The 27,684-nt window shown below is 46.5% G+C and overlaps 1 protein-coding gene across 1 annotated transcript in view; it reads left to right on the forward strand.

The window, feature by feature from the left end:
* The window catches only part of FoxK (forkhead box K), an 83,674-nt gene that overhangs the window by 45,532 nt on the left and 10,458 nt on the right, over positions 1–27,684 (forward strand). Inside the window, exons 2-6 of the mRNA XM_077634559.1 lie at positions 3,838–4,095; positions 9,696–9,857; positions 10,473–10,632; positions 11,251–11,438; positions 16,082–16,308. Coding sequence (XP_077490685.1) covers positions 3,838–4,095; positions 9,696–9,857; positions 10,473–10,632; positions 11,251–11,438; positions 16,082–16,308 — 995 coding nt within the window. The remainder of the gene's footprint in view (positions 1–3,837; positions 4,096–9,695; positions 9,858–10,472; positions 10,633–11,250; positions 11,439–16,081; positions 16,309–27,684) is intronic.

A 27,684-nucleotide genomic window follows, 5' to 3' on the forward strand; every position in this document is an offset into this window, starting at 1 on the left:
AGGCTGACTGTGTGCGGAGGCCAGATTGTTGTCTGCGCATCTGTGTGCCTGTATGCACGACAGGGTTACCATATCATGTAAAGGCTATACTGGGCTTATGTCTGCAGTTAGCCTTAGTCGGTCTGTGGGCGGGTTGGTCAAACTTCCCAAAGTTCCATGTGGTCCGGCGTACCAGCTAATCTGTCACTTAGCAACGCAAGGATATAGGGTACCATGCTCTTGGTTTACTGCCTGACAGCTGCAGGTTGTATTGGCCATTTGCATTGAAAGGGCGTCTCACTTGGACCTAAATTTCCAGTCCCTTGTCTGTCAGGTAATATGACTGCACAACTTTTCTGGTTATCTTATGTTTCCTGGAGGTTGCTGATTTAGATGCGACTCCTGCACTGCATATCCTGTAGGTGTTTCGATTCCATGTTCTGCGCTGTCTCAAGTAATCAAGAGTTCATTCTCTTATCTGCGGAGAAAGGGCACAGCCAGAAAGGGATGCACACTTCCACGACTCCACAGGGGTGTTGTGGCTCAGCTGGGTGAGGTGCTGTTTGCTGCTCAGGGAAATTTTCTTCTTTTGACTTGACTCGCAGCTTGTGGAGCGAAATAAATGCATTGGGGTAAGTCCAGTGAACTGATAATGCAAACAAATCAAGTAGACCTGTAGTTCCATGGTTGGTTGGTCGGAGCACTGTGCCAGCTGTGTTATTGCAAAACAGAAGGCAGATTTGTACAGAAATCTCCACAGGTTTTGTGAGGTATTCCTGTGTGCCTTATTTTTATTTTATTATTTTTTTGTTGTTTTGGGGCACAGATGCTCTCTCGGTTTAAGTTCACTCTTACTTCCTTCATCCAAGCTGTGCTCACAGGCTTGTGTGCCTTCCAGCAACGAGGACAGATGGTTGACGAATTTTAAAACAAACACTGGAGTAACGAGGGGACGGTAAATGAGGAAGGGCGGCAAACCTCGGCAGCGGCGGCAGCTGTTCTGTGTTTGCTATCTCCGCGGCACCCGACTCATTGTGCACCGCACACTTTCCTCTCTCTTGTGGAAGGAGCTCAGTGAAGAGGAGCAGCCTTGATTCAGTGCACGCGCACGACAGTGTACATTGGCTGTGTATCACTTGACACCTCTTCCTTGAGTCAGTCAGTAATAAAACTTTAATATTGGTACAAACTAACTCTGGGAGGTTTGGTGAGCAAAGCAAACTGGAAACAATAGAGAGCTGTGTAGTTGATTAGCTCGCAGCACCAGCCAGTAAACTTCATGTCAACCTCAGGATGCTGCCCTTATTCTAAACAAGTGCATGTTTGCATTAGAACTTTTTTTCTTGTTATGCTTTACAGTGGTGTATGTTCACCGTCAAAAGTTTATGGAGTGTAATACGAGTGCAAGAATTGAACCTCTTCGCACTGAGCCTGGCAAAGATATGTGAAGCCTAATCTTAAACACGCAAATTTCACAAACAAGTTAAATTTATTTGCCAAGGTGATGTTAATACACATACGACGGCGCGTGGACATTGTTTTTGCTGTGCAGAGGTTGCATAAGTCAGCAGAAAGCTTGACAAGTTGGAGAGAGTGTGTTGTCTTCTCTCTTTCTTGTGCCTTTGTGATGTTTATGCCTTACTTTTCATCATGCACTGACTGTGGAGGTATTTGGTCAGTCAGAAAAATAGCTTTTATTTTGTTCTTCTCTCCCTTCTTTCTTTGTGGCACGCATTCAATTTCTATCAGTCTGAGGTCACCAGAGACGCCAACTGGCGATCATTGTAATCGCCTTTTGCCCCTGCCCCTTGACAGTGCTTCTGGAATGTCTGAAGCATAACAAACAAACAAACAAACAAAACAGTTCAGAGTAAAAAGTTTTGAAAAGGGCAAAGAAATTGCTTTGCTAAGTTTTAAAATATTGCTAAAGAAATGTCTGCCATTTCAGTGCACCTTTTTGTCACGTATGTGTTTTTGTTCACAGTATTTTTACATATTTTGTAATCTCGAGAGATTTAGGCAGACCTTTCCAGTACTCTGGTGCTGTGATGTCTGGTCATCTTTAAATATCAAATTTGTCTGTCTGTGTTAAAGATGCTTTGTGTATGGCAATTGCTGCTGTGTGCCTTGTTTTGATTTTCTTTCCATCAGTCGACCTTGGCTTCGCGACAAGCTGTCGCTGTGCAGTGGGAGGTGACTTTCACTTCCCATTGTGTCAAGTCAAGGGGGCAGGCCAGCAACAATGTTGCTTCGCTCAAGGCATTCATTCTTGCAGGCAGTCAAAAATTTTTGCTTTTGCTTTAGTTGGCCGCGCCGCTCCAGCTGCTTGCTGCATAATGCAGCTAGCGCATGGGCAGCGCGCGCAGTGCTGCGACTGTCAGGAGGAATGGGTGGGGTGAGACTGGGGCTTGACTGACAGCTCAGTTGTCTTCTCATCTCTCTATTCCCGGGCCCCGTCTATTGTCTCTCGTACTCCCCGCTGGCTAGGTATTTCAAAACTAGCACGGAGCGAGTTTCTGCTTGCTTTGTTTGCAAACGCAGCTTCGTACAGCAGCTGTGCAGAAAGAAGGGCTTTTTTTTTTTTTTTGCTTGCGTCATCTCTGCCAGTATGGAGACATCTGCGGGCAGAGACGTTAGAGTCCCGAACACGTCAGTGCGGTTTTTCCTCGCGCGCACAGCTGAGATCACTTTGTGCGCGCTCTTCGGCGTTGAGCGACCTTCCATTTGCGGTAGACGTGTTTGGCAGTAAACGAAGACGCCGATGTTTGTTGACGCTCGCACATTGTGTTTGGCAGCACATTGGAGCTAACGGCTTTTTATGCCGAGGGACTGTTGTGTTCGAGGTGGCTTTTTAATTGCATTGAATAGTGGGGGCTTTTGTGGTAAACTTATTGTCTTGTCCCTTAGTTGTTTCTAGTGTATTTAAAGCTATCGTAGTTTCCTGTACATTCCCTATCTGGTTTTGAGTTGTGCTGTGCGTATTCTATAGTTCGTGGTTTCTGATACCGCTTGCAAAAAAACGTGGTAGTATGCTCTCTTGAGGGGCAGTACCACTGGGTCAAGACAGTAATAGGTTGTTCAGTAATGGTCAATAAAGATTCATAGGTCTGCCAGATACAGTTCATTAATGTTTTTCTTTTCAGTCGTTGTTACTAGAGTTTTCAGGGTTTCCTTTTTTTTTTGTAAATCATGGAACAGTCAAAAGCTTTCACCTTGCGCACATTGTGCTATAGTTGGATACAACTTAACTCTGCAGTGAAGGTCTGCCCATTTCCAGAACCGCCACACAGGATTCCTGTGCAGTGAAAGAGTAGTCTGTTAATAAAGCTTCTCTTGTTGCCTAAACAAGAAGCTAATCACGAGATACTACAAGCTTATGAATTTTGATGCCTCCAGCTTGTTTGGTATAGCATAACATTAAAAAGTTGGTTTTGTTTTCTGTGGTGATTGGTGAGTGGAGTAATGCAGGACAGCACGATCTATGGCTTGTCGTTACGAGCTGCTTTTTTTTTTAGTTGAATCCTACTGTAGTGAAAATGTGCAAGCCTTTGTAGTTTGTCTGAAACCTTTTTTGAAGAACTGCTTCCGAAAGGCTGTCTTCCCAAATGATTTGAGTGTCACCTTCATGTGGCAGCAATAGATGAAGGGAATAGCAATGCAAGTGGTTCTACTCATGCTTGCAGTACTGTATTTACTTGCATAGCAAATGCAGGCTCATGAGAAACACATCCCCCACATCAGTTGTTACAATTTTATTAAGGCTATAACTTATAATAGTCCACGAAGTTCATGTAATGGAGGCGCCTCAGTCCGATTCCTAACCTCGTTTCTCTGTTCCTCTTCCTTGTCCATATGCAGATGTGTGTTCCGCTTCCCAAGCACCAACATCAAGATAATGTTCCAGTCGCTAGTGGATGAGGTGGGCCCCATAGGCGGGGGCGCTCCGCCCCCTCCACGCCTGGAAGCTGGACCGCTGATCGCCTCCCCCCGACAGCCGCCGCCCCCTCAGGTGGTGCCCCACCACCTGCCGCGACCCTTGCCGCCCCTCAAGATCAACATCCCCGAGCCAGAGACAAGCTTCACCAGCCCCATCCCGTCGCCCACCGGCACGCTCAGGTGGGGAGCCTAATTTCCGAACGGCTGCCCTGTAGCTGTGTCGGTGAAGGCGCCCATCGCATGTGACGCCTCTGCCCAGTCTCTGAGACGACCAGCCCTCGCTGCTGGCGCAAGACCCTCTCGGCTGAGTTCCGGTTCAAACAGCACGTTACACCAGGCCAGTCTCCTCTGATGATAAGGTCACATGCAAGTAGCACCACAGGCTGTTGCCGGCGTAGGCCTTCAGAGCAGGCATAGAGGTGCTGAGCTTCCAGAACATTGGCGTTTTATCACTCTTGTGCAGTTAGCCACAAAAATTGTGAGACATGGGTACTGCGAAGAAAACTGGCTTTCCTTGCAGCTTTCGTGTGCAGTTCAGAGCAGAGTAGTACACTGAGGTAGCCAGAACATTACAGGCTGCACATTTCAATCCATGGATATACATGCTGGCTGTGAAGTTCTTTCTCGTTTGCTTTCATGCTGTGTAGTGTTTTGACGATCAGTAGTACACATCCATGTTCGAGCATTTCCTTTGGTGTCATTGTGCATCACCCCTGAGGAGCCAGGCAGATGTGTTTCTGCGCATTTTATTCATTAATGCGTCCATAACTCATGAAGCAGTACCTTTGATCTTTTGTCGTCACATCCATTGTAAGCTATTTTGGAGCTGTACATGTTCACTTCCCTCATTTGTTACTTCTCATTTCACTAAATACTGGTTTGACCGTTTCTGCGGCTGCTCGTTTCGTTCGTGCTCTTAATCGGCTGCAGCACCTTCGGGAAGGCTTTGCAGTGGGCATCAGGTGAGTTTGCTGCGGCGTTGGCTCTTGACTGCTGGTCATGTGTGGCCTGCTTACCGCAGTTGATGTTAGCTGTGGTGGCATGGTAGCCAGAAGTGAGATGTGAACCTATTTCTTGACTGCCATCTGAAAAGGTCTGAATTGACTTTTGAGTATCGTGACCTATACTTAAGACCTGTGCTTATTCATCACTGTGCTTGGGTATTCACGCATGTTTTTCAAGCCAATTTCAAGATCTACTGATGTTTGTTTGTTTAAAAAAAGGAGATTTAAGATGCACATAAAGGTCATCAGCTAAGGGGTCAGTGTACTGTCACACTAATTAACAAAAATTATGGTATATACTGGTAGGCCTCTATCTATGGTGGTAGGAACAAGTGCACAACTGATGGTTTTATTTTTTTTATATATATTACAGGTTGGCAGAAAAAGTTATGCCGGATGAGGTGATGGTGACATTGTGTGTTCCAACTTCCTAGTAAGTGGAACCTCGTTGATACGATTCTCACGGGCACCGAAAATAAAAACGTGTTATTCGCAAATCGTATTATCTAAAACGGGCTCTAAAAGATCGCGAATAATACATACTTGGCACAGAACTTGCTTTTATTAAAGCACTTTAAAATAATCCATCACTTTACGCTGCACTTTTTGTTTTTCGATGTCCTGCAGCAAGCTTTTTTGGAACTCGTAGAAACGAGTAGCAATTTCATCACTGAGCTCTGCAGACGCGACAAACCCACGAAGCGCGTCCAAAGCTTCGAGTTTACCGTCAGTATTTAATGGCCGACGATCGCCGCTGTAATCTCCGGCGTCTTGGTTGTCATCGTCGTCGCTCTCCTCTTCAGCGGTAACATCTGCTATGATGCCTTGGACAGTGCGTTATTTGCATGTCGCCAGTTCGTCGTTCGCCGATACAAACTCTTCCGGAGACACGTCGACATTGAGGTCACCCCATTCTGGGATGTTAATCTCTGCGCCGTCATCTTCATTTTCCACCGTGTAGCCAGACACACAAAAAGAGCCACACTTCTTGAAGCAGTTGGCAATGGTTTTGGGTTTGACACGATGCCATGACATCGCCAGAAAATGGATGGCATCAAGAAGGTCCACCTTCAAGCTGGCATCTTTCCGGTCAATCTTGGCCAGAAAGCGTCTGACCAACAAGCTCCTGAGGTGAAATTTGACGTTTCTTATGATTCCTGCATCTAGGGGCTGCGAGTGACAGGTGTAGTTGGGTGGCAGGAAGATTACTTTTCACGTTTTGCAGCCACGAAGGATTGACAGGATGCGCGGCACAATTGTCGAGAAATAGAATAATTTTACGGTTCTCTGCACGCATCCGGGCATCCAGAAAGGTGGGGATCTGTGAAAAGGGCTCTGGTCATCCATGCCTTCCTATTCGCTTTGTAAACGACAGGAAGGCGCGGGTTGCGCAAGAAGCAGCGGGGCTTCCAGAACTTGCCAATGACAGTAGGCTGAAGCTTTTCAGTCCCATCAGCGTTGCAGAACAACAATACGGTGACTCTTTCTTTGCTTTTTTTTTTTCCTTCTTGACACGTCTCACCTTTCATGCTGAGACTTTTCTCAGGCTGAATGTTGATGAACAATCCAGCCTCATCTGTGTGCCGGTACTGAGAAATCGCCGCTGGCAGAGTCGAAAGCCAGTTGGAGGCCTGGTCTTGGTCAGCAGACTTCCCTTTGCCGGAAACAATCTTATATGACAGGCCATGCCGTGTTTTGAAATGATGGATGCACCTGCCCGAAGCTTTAAAATCTTCGATGCCCAGCGAGAATGGAATCTCATCTGCTTTCTCGCGAACAACAGTCCCGTCCTCGTTTATGCCCGCCGCCCTTACTTCTCTGAACTATGCGAGTAGAATCTATTCCATCTTGCCATGTTGGGCGCCCCTTGTTTGTTTCATGTCGGCGTCGAAGACTTGTATGTTCTTCCGAATTTCCTGTCGCTTACCGACGATTGTGTTCAGCGTGGAGACAGGCAAACAAAGTTCGCGTGCCAACACCGCACGTCTCTTCAGCGGATTTTCGTCGACTTTTGTGAGGATGTCGAGTTTTTCTTCTAGCGATAACGCTTTCCGCTTCCTGGGCATGGTGAAACGCGGCACCAAAGCAGAAGATACGACAAGTGCGAACAAGTGCAAGCAGAACGCTCGGAACAATAAATCATAGAGTTTCTTACTATTACCTAGAGGGAAAGCTGGCGCCCCCGCCTGTGGGAGTTTGCATGGAGCTTCCTCGAGACAGCCTCAGCCACCATGGGCGCTCTAAGCATCATGGGGCAGAGAGCTACCGACTGCAGAACCACTACTTTTGGCCAAAAAATAATGAAAAACAAACATTGTTCAATAATCAGGAATGTCCTACCATTCAATATCCTGTCTATAAATTGCAACAAACGAGCAGAAAAGCATGTAAATGCAAAGTTTGCTCAAAATAAGTGATGGCTTGCTCTCCTATTGGCCAAGCATTGCAATATTTCGTTCGTGTTTAGCAGGCGCACTTTTAAAAAGAAATATGTTTTTTAAAGAAAATGTCGCTTCAACATTTTAAAAGGTTTTTCTACAGCATTTCGGAAAACAGAAACCTTTTATTGGCGTCGTGTGCTGTTGCGTTTTCGCTGCTATGGCTTTTATGCACTACATTTACGCCGAAGTCATCTGCACGCGGAGCGTGCCGTGAATACGGATTGGGATATCACTAACGCCACTCTGTGTTCCTGAAAAAAACCTACTGTCCCGCACCAAGTAGCTCATCGCACCATGATGCTTTGAGCACCCATGGTGGCTAAGGTGCATCGCCGCCAGCTTTCCCTCTAGTTAATAGTAAGAAACTTTATGACCAAAATGGCAACGAGAAATGGCAAGCACAAAACCGACAAAGCCTACAGCGCATTGTCAATGCATGCACCAGTCGCTGCTTCTTGGTCACGTGGTTTTAACGTTAGTACTATGTCTTAGGATAGATGGCGCTGAAAACCGCCGGTGCGCTTCGATGCGTTTGGTGCGCGAGTTTGCGAACATTGCTCCCAGAGGCCGCCACACTGCTGCAGGCGTTTTGCTGGGACACGGCCGGACTCGAGCCGAGCCAGGCCGAGCCTCGAGCATACAAAGCGCACGTCGCCACCTCTTCAGTCCGACCATGCCTGGGGTTTCGCTCGGTGCATTAATTTCAGTAGCTCTGCCCACCCGCTGCAAAGGACTGGCTCTGCCATCATCATCATCATTGAAGCGATGTGGTTCTTACATAGCAAAGGTCATGTCCAAGATCAAAAATCAGCCACAAGCGCTAGGAGAGTTACGACTACTGCAGCTACTCTCGGATCGCGCTAGGACACTTGTGCTGCCTCTTGGCGCGAAAATCGAAACTATGCGAGATTTACAGACGTTTCCGCAATCGTATTATCCAAACCGATGTGGAAATATGATCGTATTAGCCGTACAAAAATGCTTGACCTCTATAGGGCATCAGCCGGGAACCAACAAAAAAACATATTGTGCCGAAAAATGTATTTAGGGGAATCGTATCAACGAGATTTCACTGTAGACGGGCTAGGTCTCCTGCAGGAAATTGATTACATTTTATGAATAGGCCTTAGCGCAGTAGAGTTATTTGGGGAAAGAAACATCAAGGGTCATATTTTTTCTCTTGCAATTAGTCGTCGCATCTTGTACAATTTAACTGGTTTATCATATTTGGCGGTCGATTTTTCGATGCAGGTTCATCTAAATTCTAGAGGCCCGTGTGCTGTGTGATGTTGGTGCACGTTTAAGAACCCCAGGTGGTCAAAATTTCCGGAGCCCTTCCTTGATAACCTGCATCTCTCTGGGACTTTAAACACCCATAAACCATATTTGGAATGGGTTTGAAAGGGCAGACAGCCAACTGCCGAGTATGTACTACCCTAAAAGAGGTGCTGCCATTTGCAGCACTGCTATGCTAAGATACCTACTATTTGAGGCTATCTGTGCTGCATTACTATATCAATTTAGACATTCTTTTTTTTAACCACCTTTGTGCTTTAAGCCAGTTTCAGAACTAGCTGTGTGTATCAGTTATTTCAATTCTTTGTCGCCTTGGTGGGGGACAGTGGTGACCCTTTTGTCAGGGTTTGCAAACTTGGCCTTCCAAATGGAAAGGAACATTACCCTGTGAGAAAGTTAATTTTAAAATTTTCTGTTGGTTTCTCGCCACCACAGCCAAGCATACATCTTTTTACGCTAGGGTTCTTCTGTTGCCGTAGAAAAAAGTTAATCCTTCAAGTCCAGGCCAACTTTGTGACAGCTGTGCAGGTCAAGTGTGTGCCTATGGAATTTGCAGTAGGCGTACGCTTCTTGGTGAATATGCTAAATAACAGGAACAGGTATTGAGGAATTGACATAGGTTTTCCTTTACAAAAGCAGCCATTTACAGGGGGAACTTGTTGGTTGTATGTCAGTAGGATGTTTTTTGCATTGATTTTAGCCTTTCATGTGAAAGGTGGCATTTACAGTGTCGCTTTTACAGGGCCCCTTCATCCTGGCCAAAAACACTAAAACACTATCCTTGTGCTGTTTAGTTTCTTACAACATATTTTAGTCATTTGGCCTACAACCTCATATTTTTTAGTGATCATGAGCACTCTAGCAGGAAGGCTAACTGTGCTTTATGTCTTCTTAAGAGAAAAAATGTCTTGGCGGGGCACTGCCTCTCTTTTTCTTATTTTTGTTTGTGTACTTGCTTGTGTGTGGTTATGCAGACACATATGTTTGGAGATGACGTAGAACAGCCTTGTGTTTCCCTCCTTTGCTTTTCCAAATGCAGTGCAGCAAATTCGTGTCCTGCGAGTCCCCGGGCGGGCAGCCACCGCCGCAATGTCGCCTCCGACCTGCAGATGGCCGCCGCTGCCGTGGAAAGGCACGAGGAGGTTCCCAGCACAGGCTCCAACGCTACCGGGCCTGTGCCTCACAACAACTCTGGGCCAGGGTGAGCGTTCGACTGTGCTCCATGTATTCCATGACACTTGCCAGTTCTGGTTTTGTATGCAGTAAGGAAGGTCTTGTTTTTTTTCTGCTTAGAACCACCATGTGTGGTGGTTGGTAGCGGCTCATAAAAAGGTGCTGGTATCACCTACCAGCAAATCACCTACCAGCACCTCAGCATCATGTCTTATGCTAGTGACAGCATGTAGCTTGTAAAGTAACAGAGTGCTTGAATATATGTTACAGGTGAACAGCTTGTTAGATCTTGTTACAGCTTGTTGTTGTTACAAACAAAAAAAGCAAAATTAGCCAACCAGCAGAGCAGTACCATGAGCAGTTCTTTTAAGTAATGTGTCATAGTTTTTGGCAGACCACTGTTTTTGCTTGCTATGGTTGCTAAAACTAACCACAACAACCGTCGTGGTTAATGAATGGTTTTGCATTGGGTGGGCTTGCTGTTCTCATGATCAAGCGCATAATGCCACATGGCTGTTTTTGAACCCCGAGGCAGACATGTCCAATACATTGAGTATTAACGTAACATACTTATCTTTGCTTTCTGTGGCCTGAATTGGTGCTCATCGCTTGCAACCTGTGACCGCCGCTGTCCCATTTCCAGGGCTGGCCCAGACGGGGACCAGAAGCCCCCCTACTCGTACGCCCAGCTGATTGTGCAGGCCATCTCGTCGGCACAGGACAAGCAGCTGACTCTGAGTGGCATCTACTCCTACATCACCAAAAACTACCCCTACTACAGGACAGCTGACAAGGGCTGGCAGGCCAGTCACAAATCCTTCATTCTTTGCCGCTGCATCCATTCATCTGTCTCTGGTTTTGGGATGAGCGAGTGCTTCGGTGTAGACATTACTCATTCGCGGATTTGGCAGGCAGCAGGAGGCCCTCGCATGGCAACACTGCATTCTGGCAGGTGCCTGTTGCTAAGAGGGTCACAACTAAAAGGTCAAATTGAGGGGCAGGTGTTTTGCAGGTTTTTCCACTTTTGCTAAGCCGCACTGCGAGCTGCTCGCAAATGGGCCACTGTGCCTCCTAATAGGATTGTTCTGGACAACCAGATTATCCCTCTCTCGCAGTCGCAACGAAACATGCTGCGAGGCTACCGCCTGTGCGTTTGACCACCTAGTTGTCACGCAGTCACGGGTGCCTGCGTAGGCACGTCATGCAGTTGGCGTCGCATGAATAATCTCTACTGTTTTTTCCACTCGTGCGTTAAATACATTAAAACCTGCTTTGCGGGTTTGGCGGAACTTCAGCAACAGTTCGAATTATCCGAATTAACTGGGGCCGAATTGACAAGGTTTTGCTGTGGTCGTTGCCTCCTGCTGATCTGTCCTGCGGCAAGTGCTCACCTGTCCTCTCTTTTGCCTCTCCTTGTGCAGAATTCAATCAGGCACAACCTCAGCCTGAACCGGTACTTTGTCAAGGTACCCCGATCCCAGGAAGAGCCAGGCAAGGGGTCCTTCTGGCGCATCGATCCCCAGTCGGAAGGCAAGCTGGTCGAGCAGGCCTTCCGGAGGCGGCGGCAACGAGGGCTGCCCTGCTTCCGGACACCCTTCGCTTCCTCCAGGTTAGCGGCCACTGTTGCCAGTGGCTGTTTCTCATGTGGAGTAGCGTGTTTTAAGCATGACATGCATGGCCATGTAAGGGGCTTATGGGCATGCCACTGTCCAGCCTTGGGTGGTGTCAGCCTTTGATGCATCCCTTGGTGCCACCTAAGAACCTTAAGGGGGGACACGGGTCTTTGGGACCAAAAAATGACCAGAAAGTCGAATTTTCGAAATTGGCATTTTCGGAATCTACAACTATTAATCTCCAGTTTCACAAATTTTTGTCTCCCAGAAATCAATATTTTTGCCGTATTACGAAATGTAAATCACCGCGTCACCCGATTTTGTGCATGAGCAGACGATAAAAACGGTGCATTTTCTACTCCGCGGAACGCTCGTCTCAGCGCGCCGATCGCAGCCATCTTGGTCTCGTTTGAAAGAAGACTCTCTGCGCTTCAATTTCCCGCCGCTTGTGCTTGCATGCCCTGAATGGCCGCGGAGAAAAACAAGCACAAACAACAAAAAAGCGCGAGGTCCGATTCGCTGATATGAGCACGTGACTGAAACGAGCCCTCCCATTGGCGGATTCTCGCATGCTTCGTCTGCTAGGCTTGCTGCTGGTCGCTGGCAGACGCGTCCCCGGCGCCATTTTGTTGAAAGAAGCGAGACCGACGCACAACGATGTCGCCGATTAAATTCCACTCGCGGCACAAGTTCGGTCAGAGGAAAAGAAATAAGCGAGTCAACAACCTTCCTTCACGTCCTGCATCATCGGAAAGCACCGATAATGCGCAAGAGCCAGCGGCCGGTGAAGCAGCGTTAGCGGACGACGAAGTAAGCCTAACGAGCTCGGCGACAGCTACGCACAGCGGCCGCATACGCTGCGACACCAGGATGCTACAGCGTTCGGAATTGCTCGAAATTGAAGCGAAAGCTAAAGAAAAGCTACAAGCTCTCGATTCGACTTCAGCAACGCAGAGGAAACAGGATTTCATCGGCAACTGCGACGATCGCCCGCTTCGAGACGCCAACGGCAGTGTACACGATACTGCGTTCACTGTTGTGAATCTGGAATCTTTCACCGAACTGCTGAGTGCCGTCAAGTGCAAGGTGTGTGGCGGAAACGTGGACGTTTCTAAAGGTGATCGTGAATACGGTTTAGCCGTGAGGCTCGCTCTCTTGTGCGTGAACTGCGGCGAGATTTCATCTGCGTGGAGTTCGCCGCGCGCTCAAGGAAGCCAAAAAATAAGTCCATTTACTGTTAATATTCTTGCTGCACGGGCAATGCAAAGTACGGGAAATCGGCAAACTGCACTGAACGATGTCTTTGCAGTAATGAATATCTCCCATAGAGGGCTTCACTGTAAAACCTGGCAAGGTTACATGAAAAACAAGCTGACGCCCGCGACAACGCGCGCAGCCGAAAAAGTGATGATGGACAGTGCCCGTTCCGTTCGCGAGCTCTACACAGAGTTGCACTTGGACAACCCTGGAAATATCGCTGTCTCGTTCGACGGTTCGTGGATGACCCGGGGTCATTCATCGCACATCGGTGTGGCCGCAGTGATTGAGCTGTTCACTGGACTTGTACTAGACTATGTTGTGTTCAGCAACTTCTGTGCGGGGTGCAAGCGCGGGCCTACGGAAAGTGACCCATCGTATGAGGCATGGAAGAGCAGCCACAGGTGTCAGAAAAACACGGAAAAAAAATCTGGCGAGATGGAAGTGCAGGCTGCACTTGTCATGTTTCAAAGGTCATTAGAGAAACATGGCCTTCGATACACGACAGTTTTGTGTGATGGAGATAGCCGCACATTTCTGGCACTGCAGGAGGCTGATGTGTATGGTTTTATAAAAGTGCAGAAAGAGGACTGCACAAACCATGTGCAAAAGCGCATGGGCACGGCCCTGCGCAATGTGATTGCTAAGCACAAAGGCGAGGGAACAGAGAGCCTCAGTGGCAAAGGCAAGCTCACGGGCGACCTTGTGAACAAGTTGACTGCATACTACAGCTGGGCTTTGAAGTCTCACACCGGAGATGTCGAAGCAATGCAGCAGGCAGTGATGGCCACGTATCACCACGTTACATCAAATGATAATGTGTCAAATCACAGCCTGTGCCCAATGGGCCCAAGCTCATGGTGCCGCCAAAATGCTGCCGCAGCAAAGGGAGAGCCCACTCCAAAGCACAGATATAGCTTGCCATTGCATGTGTGCAAGGCACTATTGCCAATATATCAGCGCTTGGCAGACCGAAAGCTGCTGGAGCGTTGCCAGCGAGGAAAAACTCAAAACAGCAACGAGAGTTTGCACTCGCTAATATGGTCACTGGCACCAAAGGAGCGCCATGCATCATTATTTGCGGTTCAAGCCGCTGTTGCAGAGGCTGTTGTCCGTTTCAATGCAGGCAGTCTTCAAGCGTCTTCCCAAATACTCAGCGAGCTGGACATTAACCTTGGCCTAAGTAACAGGAAGAGGATGGCTGAGAAGGATAGGCGACGAACAACCGAGTCTATGCGCAAACGGGCCTCTTCTGCAAGTGTGCAACGGGCACTGCAAAAGCGGCACTCTACCCACAAGCAGCAGTCAGACTACATGCCTGGTGCTTATTAGCCCCCAGGAAATATACATATGCAGATATCATCATGAATATTCAATAAATTGTGGCCCATTTGGGTTTTTCTCATTTTTCTCAATTTGCAAATTCTTGCCACCCGGCTGTTTTGGGACAATGATATCTCTGCATCTAGAGCAGATAGAGATGTAATTTTTTTTGCTAAAGGAAGCTTAAGGTGCAGGGGTTGCAATGTTCAAGACAGAATTCCCCTATCAGGCTTCAAAAATTAATGATTTTGCAAACTTTTGAATGCTTGACAAGCACATTTTGAACGTTGATGTTCAAAGTTTCATTAAATTACACACATGGATAAAATGGAAAAACTGCCTTGAACATTGCATTCTCTATTCATTAGGCTATGTAGCCATGTTTAAAAAATTAATTTTTGCCAAGCCATTTTCATTGTAGTGAGGTTCTAATTAATGACTAATTAATGTGATGTAACTTGGGTAATAACTAGCTTAGAAAAAAAAGAAAGGCATATTTGAAATCAGCACAAAAAACTGGGCAATATAGTTAAATTTCATTATTATTGGCATAGAAATAATGAAAATAGCTTTAAGATCAGTGTCCCCCCTTAAGACACCTGATGCATATTCTCTGAATTGTGCGTTCACACCAGGCAGGCAAACGCTGATGCCAATACGTCAGCATTTCTTGCTACTAGCTGCCATCGCTTGAAAGCCATTCTGTTACACCAAACCAATTACAGCGCCAATGTAACAGACAACAGAAACCAGCAGAAATGTTGTTTGTGCACATGGAACAAAAATGCGTGCAGAAACGGCTATTAGAGATAAGTCTGTGTAACTGCATCAGTGAAACTGGGAAACCAGAATGGTGGCCCGTCAAGTTGGGTAGCCATTTTTGGTAATGTTGGGCAAGATGTCAACACCCACCGTAAGCTGGGAGGCTGTGAGACTACGTAGGCTCCCGTTGGCATTTGAGAGGATAGCACCATCTGGTGCTCTGCATTGAAAAATAGTGGACAGTTGGACTTCTTGAACACTAGGATGAAAAGACTGAGCGAAGACAGCACATGGGCATGTTTGTTTTACATTTCAGAATCTGGTATGCACTCGCATCTTGCCACATGGCATTGGATATTTTGGACGTGTTTTCAGCAGCGCGTCATAACAGTACTGGAGCTCACGCATGATTGGCAGTGAGCAACAAGCAGTTGCTATTTGTGACTGCTGAGTCGGAGAATCTGTTGCCACTGCCTTATGGCTAAAGTAAATTTCTAGTGGTAATTAACACTGGCCATCAAGAAAATACTGTATAAACCAGCATCAGGTTTCCACCTTTTGTCACAAGCCATGTACGACGAAGTTAGTTGGCTTTGGAGAAGAGTGCAGCATCAATGTGTGCTTATTTCCAGAACTTCACATAAATCTAAGTAAGCATTGTCCTTTCAGTGATATTGGAGAGTATGTTAATAATTATGTGCGGAAATGGATATCAAGAAATGCAACATGCTTTTGCATCATGTTCTGTGGTTCTGCTGATTGGCCAAGGATATAAGGATATTTTCCCCGCCGCGGTGGCTCAGTGGTTAGGCCGCTCGGCTACCAATCCGGAGTACCCGGGTTCGAACCCGACCACGGCAGCCGCGTTTCGATGGAGGCCAAACGCAAAAGCGCCTGTGTGCTGTGGGATGTCAGTGCATGTTAAAGATCCGAAATCATTCCGGAGCCCTCCAATACAGCACCTCTTTCTTCTCTCAGTCCCTCCATTATTTCTTTCCTGATGGGGCAGTTCAGATGTGAGACAGATACAGCACCATTTCCTTTCCCCAAAAACCAGTTTAATTTAATTAAAGGCAGTTTTCTGTCGTCTTGGGGCATCAAGTCAGATTGGCAACTGACTAGGCTCGAAGAAATAAGTTGGTTTTCAACTCTGTGATTGCCATGTGGCAGCCGTACCAGTTTGCAAGGATTCCTAGTCGTTACTGGCACAGGACAGGGTTAAGTGGAGACCACTGGGAGAGCCCTCTGCTTTTTATAATGATCATCGTAATCTTATGCTCTGTTTCCTTCTGTGCAGATCGGCACCTGCGTCTCCAAGCCACGGTGCCCACAGTGGCCTGGTGACGCCGGACTCGCTGTCGCGGGAACCCAGTCCTGTGCCGGAGGGAGTGGCCCCTGAGGGGGCACCCAACTCTCCCCTGCAGCCGCCGGCCATGATGGCCATTCCTCCTGGATTGGCACCACCCCAGGCCTCGTACCTGGCACGCGAGATCAAGGCCAGCCAGTCGGCCCCCGGCTCCCCAGGTGACTGCTCTGCCCTCTACTGTGCGGTGGGGCGGTCGTTGGCGAATGGTGGTGGTGGCACAGCTAACAGGTTACACTGGCTACTGCTTCCAGCAGAATGTGGATTTTCCGGCTACGTTTAACTGGCAGCCAGCCATAAAAACACCTGAGTGCAAAAGCAATTAAAGGTGACAGTAAGCTTGCTTCTTTTTGTTTGTCTCTCTTGTTTTCCCAAGCACAGACTACAAATGCTCATAGGTCTAGTTTAGTCAACTGGGCTTCTTAGTTTCAAAGACTACAAATGCTCATAGGTCTAGTTTAGTCAACGGGGCTTCTTAGTTTGCCTTTGATGCTGTATTCACACAAGGGAGCCCATCAAGGAGGGACGTGCACAATGTTACTGTTTGATGGAACTCGCTTCCCTGCACCACTTTCACACTGGCGGCTGGGTGCAGAGAGGTGATCACCAGACAAACGACCAGCTAAAAGCAACAAAGCAATTTCGAGAGCTCGAGCTGAGATGATGATGCGCGGATATGAAGAAAGCACCATTAACAAGGAGGAGGCTCCTGTCCACAGCTGAAGATTACCTACATCTGCCAGCGATCTCTCAAAAATATCACTTACCTGTCACTTGGTGCACACTTGCCATTGCTGGGAGAGGGTTACGTCACCTGTGTGAATGCCACTTTACTGCACTCGTTGATGTCTATAGAAGGACTGATACATACTTTTGCAGGCTCAATGGGCTATTATTGCTTTTTTTTTTCTTAGTGCAGCTTTTAGGTGCCCGTTCTTGCATTGAGCGGCGTGCCTCGGTGTAACTGAGCGAAGCAGACGAAAGACTGTGATAGCGAGGGAAACGGAGGAGGGGGGAGGAGGCGGAAGCATGAGGCGGAAGCTAGCTCCATAATTGCAACCGACCCATAGTAGTGCCATCTGTTGCACCACTGTTGTACCTTTACACTTTTGCTCTTCATATAACAGATGGCGCTGATTTTTTAAAAAAAAAAAGGGCTAAAGAACTGCGCTCAAATTTCGCATTAGAAATATTGTAATCATCGGTGAATTTCTACTTTCTTTTATTATATTTTTTTAGTTATTGGCAGGACTGGTGCATAATCAGGCAAGGATTTGGTGGTGTGCTTGATAAGGAAGTGCATAATTGGAATTGCCTACAGAATGAAAGTGAGGTTACAAATTTTTCTCGGTTATAACTCATAGTCAATCACGCTATCTCCTCATAACCTATTTAAAATATCCTATCTTCTTTACAAGCTTTCCACAACCTTCTTTCATAAAATTTTAAATCTTGTACTGCTTTCACAGGAGTGCTTCTAGTCCCCAGTGATGGGATAGCTGCGCCAATTGCACCAAAAGGCAAATCCTACTACATCCTGCTACATTTTTGCTATTCCGCGCCAAACGCGTATTTTCACATTCCGAAAGCGAAACTAATATCTCGAGGTCGAAACGTCCATGCGCCCCACAGATGCGAGCGACATCAATCATCATCATCATCAGTCTTACTACACCCACTGCAGGGCAAAGGCCTCTCCCATGTCTCTCCAATTAACCCTATCCTTTGCCAGCGGCATCCACCCTTTGCCTGCAAACTTCTTGATCTCATCCACCCACCTAACCTTCTGCCGCCCCCTGCTACGCTTACTTTCTCTTGGAATCCACTCCGTTACCCTTAAGGACCAGTGGTTATCTTGCCTTCGCATTACATGCCCTGCCCAAGCCCATTTCTTTCTCTTGATTTCGACTAGGATGTTGTTAACCCGTGTTTGTTCCCTCACCCACTCTGCCCGCTTCCGATCTCTAAACGTTACACCTATCATTTTTCTTTCCATGGCTCGCTGCGTTGTCCTTAACTTAAGCTGAACTCTTTTCGTTAGCCTCCACATTTCTGCCCCGTAGGTGAGTACCGGTAAGATTAAGCTGTTGTACACTTTCCTCTTGAGGAAAATTGGTAAACTGCCACTCATGATCTGCGAGAATTTGCCATATGCACTCCACCCCATTCTTATCCTTCTAGTTATCTCCCTCTCATGATCCGGATCAGCTGTCACTACCTGCCCTAAGTAGACATATTCCGTCACAATCTCTAGGCTTTCGCTGCCAATTGTGAACTGTTGTTCCTTGCTAGGCTGTTGAACATTACCTTGGTTTTCTGCATGTTAATTTTTAGACCCATCGATCTGCTCTGCCTGTCTAACTCATTGATCATGATTTGCAGTTCCCCTCCTGAGTGACTCAGCAAGGCAATGTCATCAGCAAATCGCAGATTATTTAGGTATTCTCCATTTATTCTTGTTCCCAATTCAGGCCTCGAAATACCTCCTGTAAACATGCGGTGAACAGCATTGGCGAGATCGTGTCTCCTTGCCTGACGCCCTTCCTTATTGGAATTTTATTGCTGACTTTATGGAGGACTATAGTAGCTGTGCAGTTGCTATATATATCTTCCAGTATTTTGACATAAGGCTCTTCTACCCCCTGATTACGCAATGCCTGTATGACTGCTGAGGTTTCCACTGAGTCGAATGCTTTCTCGTAATCAATGAAAGCTATATATAGAGGTTGGTTATATTCTGCACATTTCTCTATCACCTGATTGATAGTGTGAATATGATCTATTGAGGAATATCCTTTACGAAAGCCTGCCTGATCATTTGGTTGTTTAAGGTCTAACGTTGCCCTGACTCTATTAGCGATTACCTTAGTAAATACTTTGTAGGCAACGGATAGTAAGCTGATCGGTCTGTAATTTTTCAAGTCCTTGGCGTCTCCCTTCTTATGAATTAAGATAATGTTTGCATTCTTCCAAGCTTCTGGTACAGTCGAGGTCATAAGGCATTGCGTATACAGGGTGGCTAGTTTTTCTAGCACAATGTCCCCTCCATCCTTCAACAGATCTGCTGTTATCTGATCTTCCCCAGCTGCTTTTCCCCTTTTCATTGCTTCTAAGGCTTTCTTTACTTCATCTTTCGTTACTGGCGGGATGACGCATTGCTGTGCACTGCTTTCTTTCTCATTAACGCTCTGATTACATTGGCTGCTGTACAGGTCTGTGTAGAACTCTTCGGCTACGTTAACTATCTTATCCATATTGCTTATGACATTGCCCTGCTTGTCTCTTAAGGGGGGACGCGGGTCTTGAAATCGCGAAAAATGGTCAAAAATGGCAATTTTCAAAAATTGCGATTTTGAAGTCTTTAATGTCCCAACTATGCCTCTACAAAATATTTTAGCTGAATTCCAACTCAAAGTATGAAAAAAACGGCAATTTAGAAACGTCGGTGAGCCGAAATTGAACGCCAAGCGCGAAGGTTTGCCCCATTTTCAAGCTGCCGTAGCTCCGCGCGACGCGAACCGATCGGCGCCATCTTAGTCTCGTTTGAAAGCTGGTTTCCCGCTCTCCAATTTGGCGCCTTACGGCAAGCTGTAGACCCTCGCACAGCGGAGCTATCAGTACCCGTTCGCGAGGGGGGAAAGCGTCGCGAGACGGCCGCCGATTGGGTAAAACGGGCGCTCCTCGAGGCGCAGCCCTCTGATTGGCCGTGACGCATGCTTTGCCCCCCCGCGGCCGCGTTGTTCGGCTCCTTCCCGTCGTCTGCTTTCGCCTGCACGCCCGTCATTTTTCGCGCTCCTCTTTGTTTCCTAGTATTTTTCGTTCTGCCGTTTTCCTTATCGTTATTGTAGACATTTTGGCTATTGAATCGCTTCTTTTAGCCCCGAATTTCGTGCTTTTGCGTGTATTTGCCTGCCTGGTGTCTGTTCCGTGTGTCACGATGGCCCGAGACGCGCGCTTGAAAGCAAGCACGCGAAAAGCAGTCGGCAAAAAGAGACGCGCATGGAATAAGTAGAGCGATGCATCGTCGAGAACTGCAGCTTCGGTGATGCCGCAAGCTGCTGTACCCTCGGTGCATGCGGCTGGACTGAGCTCGCCAACAACAGCTTCGCCGGTGGACGCGGCTGAACAAACCCTGTTGACGCCAGCATCGCCAGTGGACGCGGCTGGACAATGCCGATCGTCGTCAACTTCGGTGTTACCGCAAGTCTCTGCAGTGCCGGTGGATGTGCCTGGACTAAGCCCGTGGAAAATATCGACTTTTGATACGATGCAAGCCGCTTCGAATTCCGTGTCGTCGGAAGCGGCCGAGCCGGCTGACCTAAGCCTAACGTCGACTTCGGCGTTTGCGCACGCCGCTTCGTGCCGACGGACGCGGCTGAACCGAGCTCGCGTGCTCAACGCTTCGACAAGCACGCGCAGCGCGGACCTTGGCAGCGCGCCAAGCCGCTGCCGCCGCTGATAACATCATTTGTTTTTTTTTAAATATATATATATATTTTGAGGAGAGCTGGGGGGGAGCTCGGCGAACTTGGCAGAGCGCCAAGACGTTGTGCGCTCTAAGCTGAAGCTTGAACATTCGCATTAGACACTCCTCACTGTCCTGTTTTTAACCTGGCAAGAAGCAGTTTCTCGCTTCAACCAAGGAATGGCAACAACCAGCAGAGCTGTTGCAGCACAGCTTGGTTACAGGCCTGGGAGCTGCCTCATTGGTAGGAGCCTTGAAAAAGATAAACAGAGGCTGTGCAGGTCTGATAAGGGTCACACCAATGCTGAAAAGGTGAAGAAGAGGATGGCCAAGAAGCACAAGCCTGACAGCACCCAGGACTACTGCCCAGGACTTTTGTGAATGTGTGGCAGATTCAAAGAATATAGCAAGTGATTTTCGGAGCTTTTTTTTGTCAAGTGCCAATGCAATACAGAGGTTTTCATAATCTTTACATGAACAGATTTCTGTAAATTTGGTGTTATTTTGTTCAGCAATGACTGGGCAGCATGCTAAAGCATTAAATTTTTCCATATGATCAGTAAACAAAAATGGCAGAGTAAGCAAAACTTTGAATGCAATTTTCTCAGCTTTGCTTTTTCGATCAAATGCCTTTGCCTTACGGAACTTTTCATAATGTTTGCATCGACTGATTTTATTGAAGTAGGTATCATTTTTTTCAGCAACACCTCAGCTACATCCTAAAGCTTTTCAATTTTCATTAAACCGAATAGACTAGCAATTAGGTCAGATCTAAGCTAATTACTCCCACATTGTTTTTTTCCTCCTACTTTGTTATTCATTCATGACCTATGTGATGACTTTTTAAAAATTTCTTTAGCTTTAGGATGTGCAATGGGCCCTTAAGAATGACAGCATTACTTTAAAACTAGTTTTTTTAATTAAGAAATCACCATAATGGCCCGTAAGAAAAGACCTAAGTGGCATAAATTATTTTGCCATATCTTCATTTCTAGATGAGATATATAAAATCTGAATATATATTTGGGATTAGCATTCAAAGGTATATCTGCATGCCAATTTTCAGGAAGATATGTTAAGAAATAAAAAAAAAGTTTTCAAGACCCTCATCCCCCCTTAATGCATACATCTGGTTTTTACCTATGCCTAGTTTCCTCTTCACTGTTTTTAGGCTACCTCCATTCTTTATAGCATGCTCGATTCTCTCCATATTAAACTTCCTTATGTCGGCTACCTTGCGCTTTTTTATTAACTTTGATAGCTCCGTTAGTTCTATTCTATCGGTAGGGTTAGATGCCCTCATGTTTTGGCGCTTCTTAATCAGATCTTTCGTCACCTGAGATAGCTTCCCGGTATCCTTTCGAACTGTCCTACCGCCTACTTCTACTGCGCACTCCGTAATTATTGATGTCAGATTATCGTGCATTGAATGAACATCAAGATTATCTTCCTCAGTTAAAGCCGAATATCTGTTTTGCAGCGCTATCCTAAACTCCTGTGCTTTCCTTCTTACGGCTAACTTGTTAATGGTCTTCTTCTTCACTAGCTTCTTCCGTTCCCTCTTCAAGTCTAAGCTAATTCTAGACCTTACCATTCTGTGGTCGCTACAACGCACCTTTTCGAGGACGGCCACATCCTGAATGATGCCAGGTTTAGCGCTTAGTATGAAGTCGGTTTCATTTTTAATCTCACCATTGGGGTTCTTCCAGGTCCACTTCCTGTTTTCTCGTTTGCGGAAGAAGGTATTCATGATCCGTAAATTATTTCTATCCGCGAATTCGACTAATAACTCTCCCCTGCTATTTCTAGAGCCTATCCCATAGTCACCTACCGCGTGGTCGTCAGCCTGCTTCTTGCCCACCTTCGCATTGAAGTCGCCCATCAGTACAGTGTACTGCGATTTTACTTTATTCATTGCCGATTCTACGTCCTCATAGAAACTTTCAACGGTCTGGTCATCATAGCTGGATGTGGGTGCGTAGGCCTGCACCACTTTCAGCTTGTACCTCCTATTCAGCCTAATTACTATAGCTGCTACCCTCTCGTTAATACTGTAGAACTCCTCTACGTTGCCAGCTATATCCTTATTAATGAGGAATCCCACACCTAGTTCTCGTCTATCCTCTAACCCGCGATAGCACAGTATGTGTCCGTCCTTTAGTACTGTATACGCCTCACCTGTCCTCCTAACTTCACTAAGCCCTATCACATCCCATTTAATTCCCGCTAGTTACTCAAACAGCACTGCTAGGCTAGCCTCACTAGCTAAAGTTCTAGCGTTAAGCGTTGCCAGGTTCAGATTCCAATGGCGGCCTGTCCGGAGCCAGAGATTCTTAGCACCCTCCGCTGCGTCACAGGTCTGACCGCCGCCGTGGTCAGTTGCTCTGCAGCCGCTGGGGACTGAGGGCCGAGGGTTAATTGGTTTGATAATAGAAGGTTGTGGCCAAGTACTACACCAGGGTGGCCAAATCCTGCTGTGGTGAGAGAGTGCGTTGTCGGTTCTGGTCACCGAGATAAGGCCGCACTCCAGGCCTGGTTACGCAATTCCATCGACACGCGGATTTTTTTTTATTATTTTAAACCCGGTGGAGAATTGTGCGGCACCAGGATTTGAGCCCGGTCCTCTTGCACGCGAGGCGGATGTTCTACCTCTACGCCATCGCTGCCATCAATGGGGGAAATGTGAACTGCTAACTTCGAAGTAGAATAAACCCAGTTAAACCAACCAGTTAAAACGTGAGCGCTTGTGTAGGGCAAGTCGAACTACCGGACAATGACGTGCTTGGAATGCTGCAGCACTGAAATCATCATTGCATCATTGAAATGGCGCCTTCGAAGCTTAAAGGTGAGTTCACGGAACTTTCTTAATAAACCGTTATGAAAAAGCACTGCACTGGTATAGTGATGCTTTGTGATGGCGTGTGGTGATACAATCGCTTTTAAAGCATTTTTGGGGAGTTGTCTTGCCTGGTGCCTCTAAAACTGATTCTTCTAGCATGCCAAATGCATGTATGTGACGCGATACTAAACTAAGAAATTTGTTGTTCCTCAGGTCGTTCCACCAAGTTCAACATCGACATCTTGACATCCTCAGCAAGGAGGACGAAAATGGTGACACCATATCATCTTGGTGTTGCCAATGCATTGATGGCAGTGGATTCCGCATTGTCTGCAATCACACCATTAAATGCACACAGCATGGTGTTGCAGCGATAAAGTGACACGCTACAAGCAAGCGGCACATTGAGGCCACGAAGAACCATTGTGATCCTGCAGGTGTACTGAAAACGCCGAAGACCTGTCAGACGCATTTGGACTTCTTGCAGAGTTCAGCGACACTCTCAGGCGACCGCGTGGTTCGTGCAGAGACTCTCTTTGTTCTGGGGATTACTCTCGGAGAAGTTCCCTTCTCCTGGGCGGATACAGCCACGTCTCTGTTTCCGATGATGTTCCCCAATTGCGAAATTGCTAAACCGTTTTCCTGCAAACGAACCAAAGCCTCCTACATGGTGTCTTGTGGTCTTGGGCCCCACTTTCGAAAACTTGTAATCGATGAACTAAACAGACCAAATGTTTTCTACCCAATTGCAGTTGATGAAACACCATTGCCGGAGCAACGTTGCCAACAACTAGATGTGATAGTGAGGTACGTTTCATGCATTACAAAACATGTCGTTGTGGAACATCTTCAGTCTTTCAGGTTAGGCTTAGCTACGGCTGATATCCTTCTCAGTCTAAGAAAGGCTTCACAGGATCTTCCACAGAACAACTTCATTTGTTTTTTAGTGATGGGCCTAATGTAATGAAAGCTGTCAAAAAGAAACTGAAGGAACTGCACCCAAACCTCATAGATGTAGGCGAATACTGCCTTCACAAAGTTCATAATGCATTCAGCCATGGCATAGATTCTTTTCGTTCAGAAGTTGAGGCAGTAGTCGTGGATGTATATTACTTTTTCAAAAGTGCTGTACAAAGTGCTTCGATTAAGGCCCAGCAAGAAGTGCTTCAACTGCCAAGCAACGTTTTCTTGCGTCATTTGAGCTCCAGGTGGCTTACGTTAGAGCCTGCAGTAGATCGCCTCATTGAGGAGTTTCCAGCGATCAGAAGTGTTGTCATGTCTGATTCAGCTTGTCGTTTGGGAGGACAACTGCGTCAACACCTGAGGAAAGCGTTTTCAGACAGAACGTGTTATGCAAAGCTCCTGTTCATGAAGAAGAATGCTGCAGATATTTTTACCGATTTTTTGTCTCTGTTTCAAAAGAGCAAACCTTTGGCTCATCTGCTTTATAGTGAAATGGTGGCTTTAGTTTTTAAGCTGTGTGGACGTTTCATGACTAAAGAGTCCTATAGCTCTAAGAATGGCACAGAGCTGCCACTACTGCAGGCCAAGTCTCCTGCAAACTGGAAAGCTTAAGTGGAGATTGGAGAGGACGCTGAGCGGGAAACATCATCTTGGGAGGCAGCGGACAAAAGAGCATTTAGGCTGGGCGCCAGAAAGTTTTATATCAAGTGCACAGAGTACCTCGTGTCACAACTGCCATTCGGTAATTTATTGCTGAAGAGTCTACGCTTCCTGAAGCCAGAGTCTAGGGGAAAAAGAATCCTCATGCAGTGATCTCTGACAACTAGCTCCACAAGTTAAACAGCTGCGCGACATCTCTGCTTTGATGGACGAATACAACCTCCTCCGGCTGCAGCACATTGAATCAGATGCATCCATTTCTGTTTAAAAGCACTGGCAGACCATTTTTGATGAGAAGCCTGACAATGGAGCCAGGTACCCTCTGTTGAGCACGATTGTCAAAGCGTTGCTCTGCATTCCACACGGAAATGCATATGTAGAAAGGGGGTTTATAGTGAACCGTCGGCAACTTAATGAAAGGTCTCGATTGACTTTTCAGACCGTAAATGGCATAAGGAACATTGTTTCGTATGCCAAACGCTTTGGTAGTGGCCCGTCTAGCATTGATGTTACGCCTGATGTTGTCAGAACAGTGCGAGGGGCAAGCAAAAGGTACAGAGAACGTTTGGCAGTTGAAGAAGATCAGGCTGCCAAACGGCAGCGTGCCAAAGTTCCCAAGATGACGCCAAGTGATGCTGACAAAAGCCTCCAGCTGGAAGTAGAAACAGCAAAGAATATGTTGGTGAATGCAGAGCTGCTCATCAACAACGGCATAAAGACGAAGGATTTTGGCGATATTGAAAGTGGGCAGGCCTTGCTTGCTTTAGAGAAAACAAGGCTTTCAGCTGCTCTTGACAAAATGTCGCCTAAGGCAGCCAACTAGGCAATATTTTGCAGTTGAAGAGTGAATGATGTTGCTTACAGAAAACGGCACAGAACAAGTCCACTGCTTTTTGATAGGCCAAGAAGCCGAGAAGTTGTGCTGTCATTACATGTACATAATTATTATTCAGTTATATGTTTAGAACCGTTGATAGTGTTTTTTCATCGTTTTTCTGTAAGCTTGTCATTTGCATTCTAGTCATATTTAAATAAAAGTTCCACTGACTTGCTTGTTGTCCGTTTATAGCTGCTGTCCTATAGGGGCTTGGCGGCTGTAACACAGCACTGATCTATACTTAGTCACATAACAAATGATGCTGAAGTTCTAAAATTAGTTATTTGGGCCAACACATGATGTTGCACAATTGCCTCTAATTTAATTAAATTATGGGGTCTTACGTGCCAAAACCACGATCTGATTATGAGGCACGCCGTAGTGGGGGACTCCGGAATAATTTGGACCAGCTGGGGTTCTTTAATGTGCACCTAAATCTAAGTACACAGGTGTTTTCGCATTTTGCCCGCATCGAAATGCCCCTAACACTCTTTTTATGGCACACCTTTTTGTTCCCAAAGTCTTCCTCCTTATTTTACTATTTTACTTCTCGCAAAGTCAATTTTTCCACTTGGCAATGAACCTTGAGCTGCTCCAAAAACCTGTTTCCCTGCTCCGAAATGCCCTTTTGGCTGCTCCAAAAAGCTGCTTCAAAACGGCTTCAGCCAATCGCATCACTTAGTCCCTATTGAGTTGCTTGGGATTGAACCCAACGGAGATCTGATGTTACTACAAGGCCAGTTCACTCGCGCAGTAAAACCTTCCTGGCTACTACATTGAAAATTTTGGCAAATCCTGATCTTACAAGTTATATAAGTTTGTTTAGTGACCAACTGCGCGTATTCAAATATGCAAGTGCGCCGAACCAGGGTGTGCGAGACATGGAAGAGCTGAAATGCAGTTGCAGTCACCTGTCATAATGGTCTCTCTGTGATGGCTCTCTGCTGAGGGGTGAAGCATATGAAAAAAAAGTGTCTACTTAAGAGCAGGCTGTTCCTGCAAGGACATAACATGAAGAGGAGAAACGCAGCAGCTTCTTTGGAGTGCCTTTGTGCAAGGGAGCGAAGCATCGGAGAACTGCGCGGATACCCTTACATGCTTTTACTGCTGTCGCAGTAGAAGCACACAAATGTGATGCGAGTGTTGTTTTTGTGGCCTTGAAACGAGAGAATCAAAAGTACGGTAGAATCTCAAATGATATGAATCTCACGGGGCCGTGAAAATTATTTGTATAATCTAAAACGAACACAGTCTCTGTGCTGAAGCTCGGAAAGTGCACTCACTCAGCTCTGTTTACAGCTGACTGGATTTATTCATCGCTGTGCGCCACTGCTCAGTAATGTGGCTGACAATCACTACATCAGCAATGTGCAGGCAGCGCTTAGTGCTCAAGGGTGGGATTTGTACCATCCATAAAGGCACATGAGAGCGTACGAAATACCCAAAATTCTACATGTCCAGAATGTACTCTGTCCAGGAAGTTTTACAAATTAATATTAGTCACGAAATTTGTATCGACCACCATTGTATCAAGATTCTACTGTAGAGGAATGTAATGGGAGGAACGAGGCCACAATGTACAGAAAGTTGGGTGATTTTAAGTTTCACATAATTTTCAAATGCAAAACATTATGCTAGGCGAAGGCCACATCACATCAATGGCCGTGGGGCATGCTTGGAGCGCCGCTCTGAACAATCATCTAAGCCACCATTACTGTCAGTCTGAAGATAAT

The sequence above is a fragment of the Amblyomma americanum genome, chromosome 8 (genome assembly GCF_052857255.1).
Source record: "Amblyomma americanum isolate KBUSLIRL-KWMA chromosome 8, ASM5285725v1, whole genome shotgun sequence".
Taxonomy (NCBI): domain Eukaryota; kingdom Metazoa; phylum Arthropoda; class Arachnida; order Ixodida; family Ixodidae; genus Amblyomma; species Amblyomma americanum.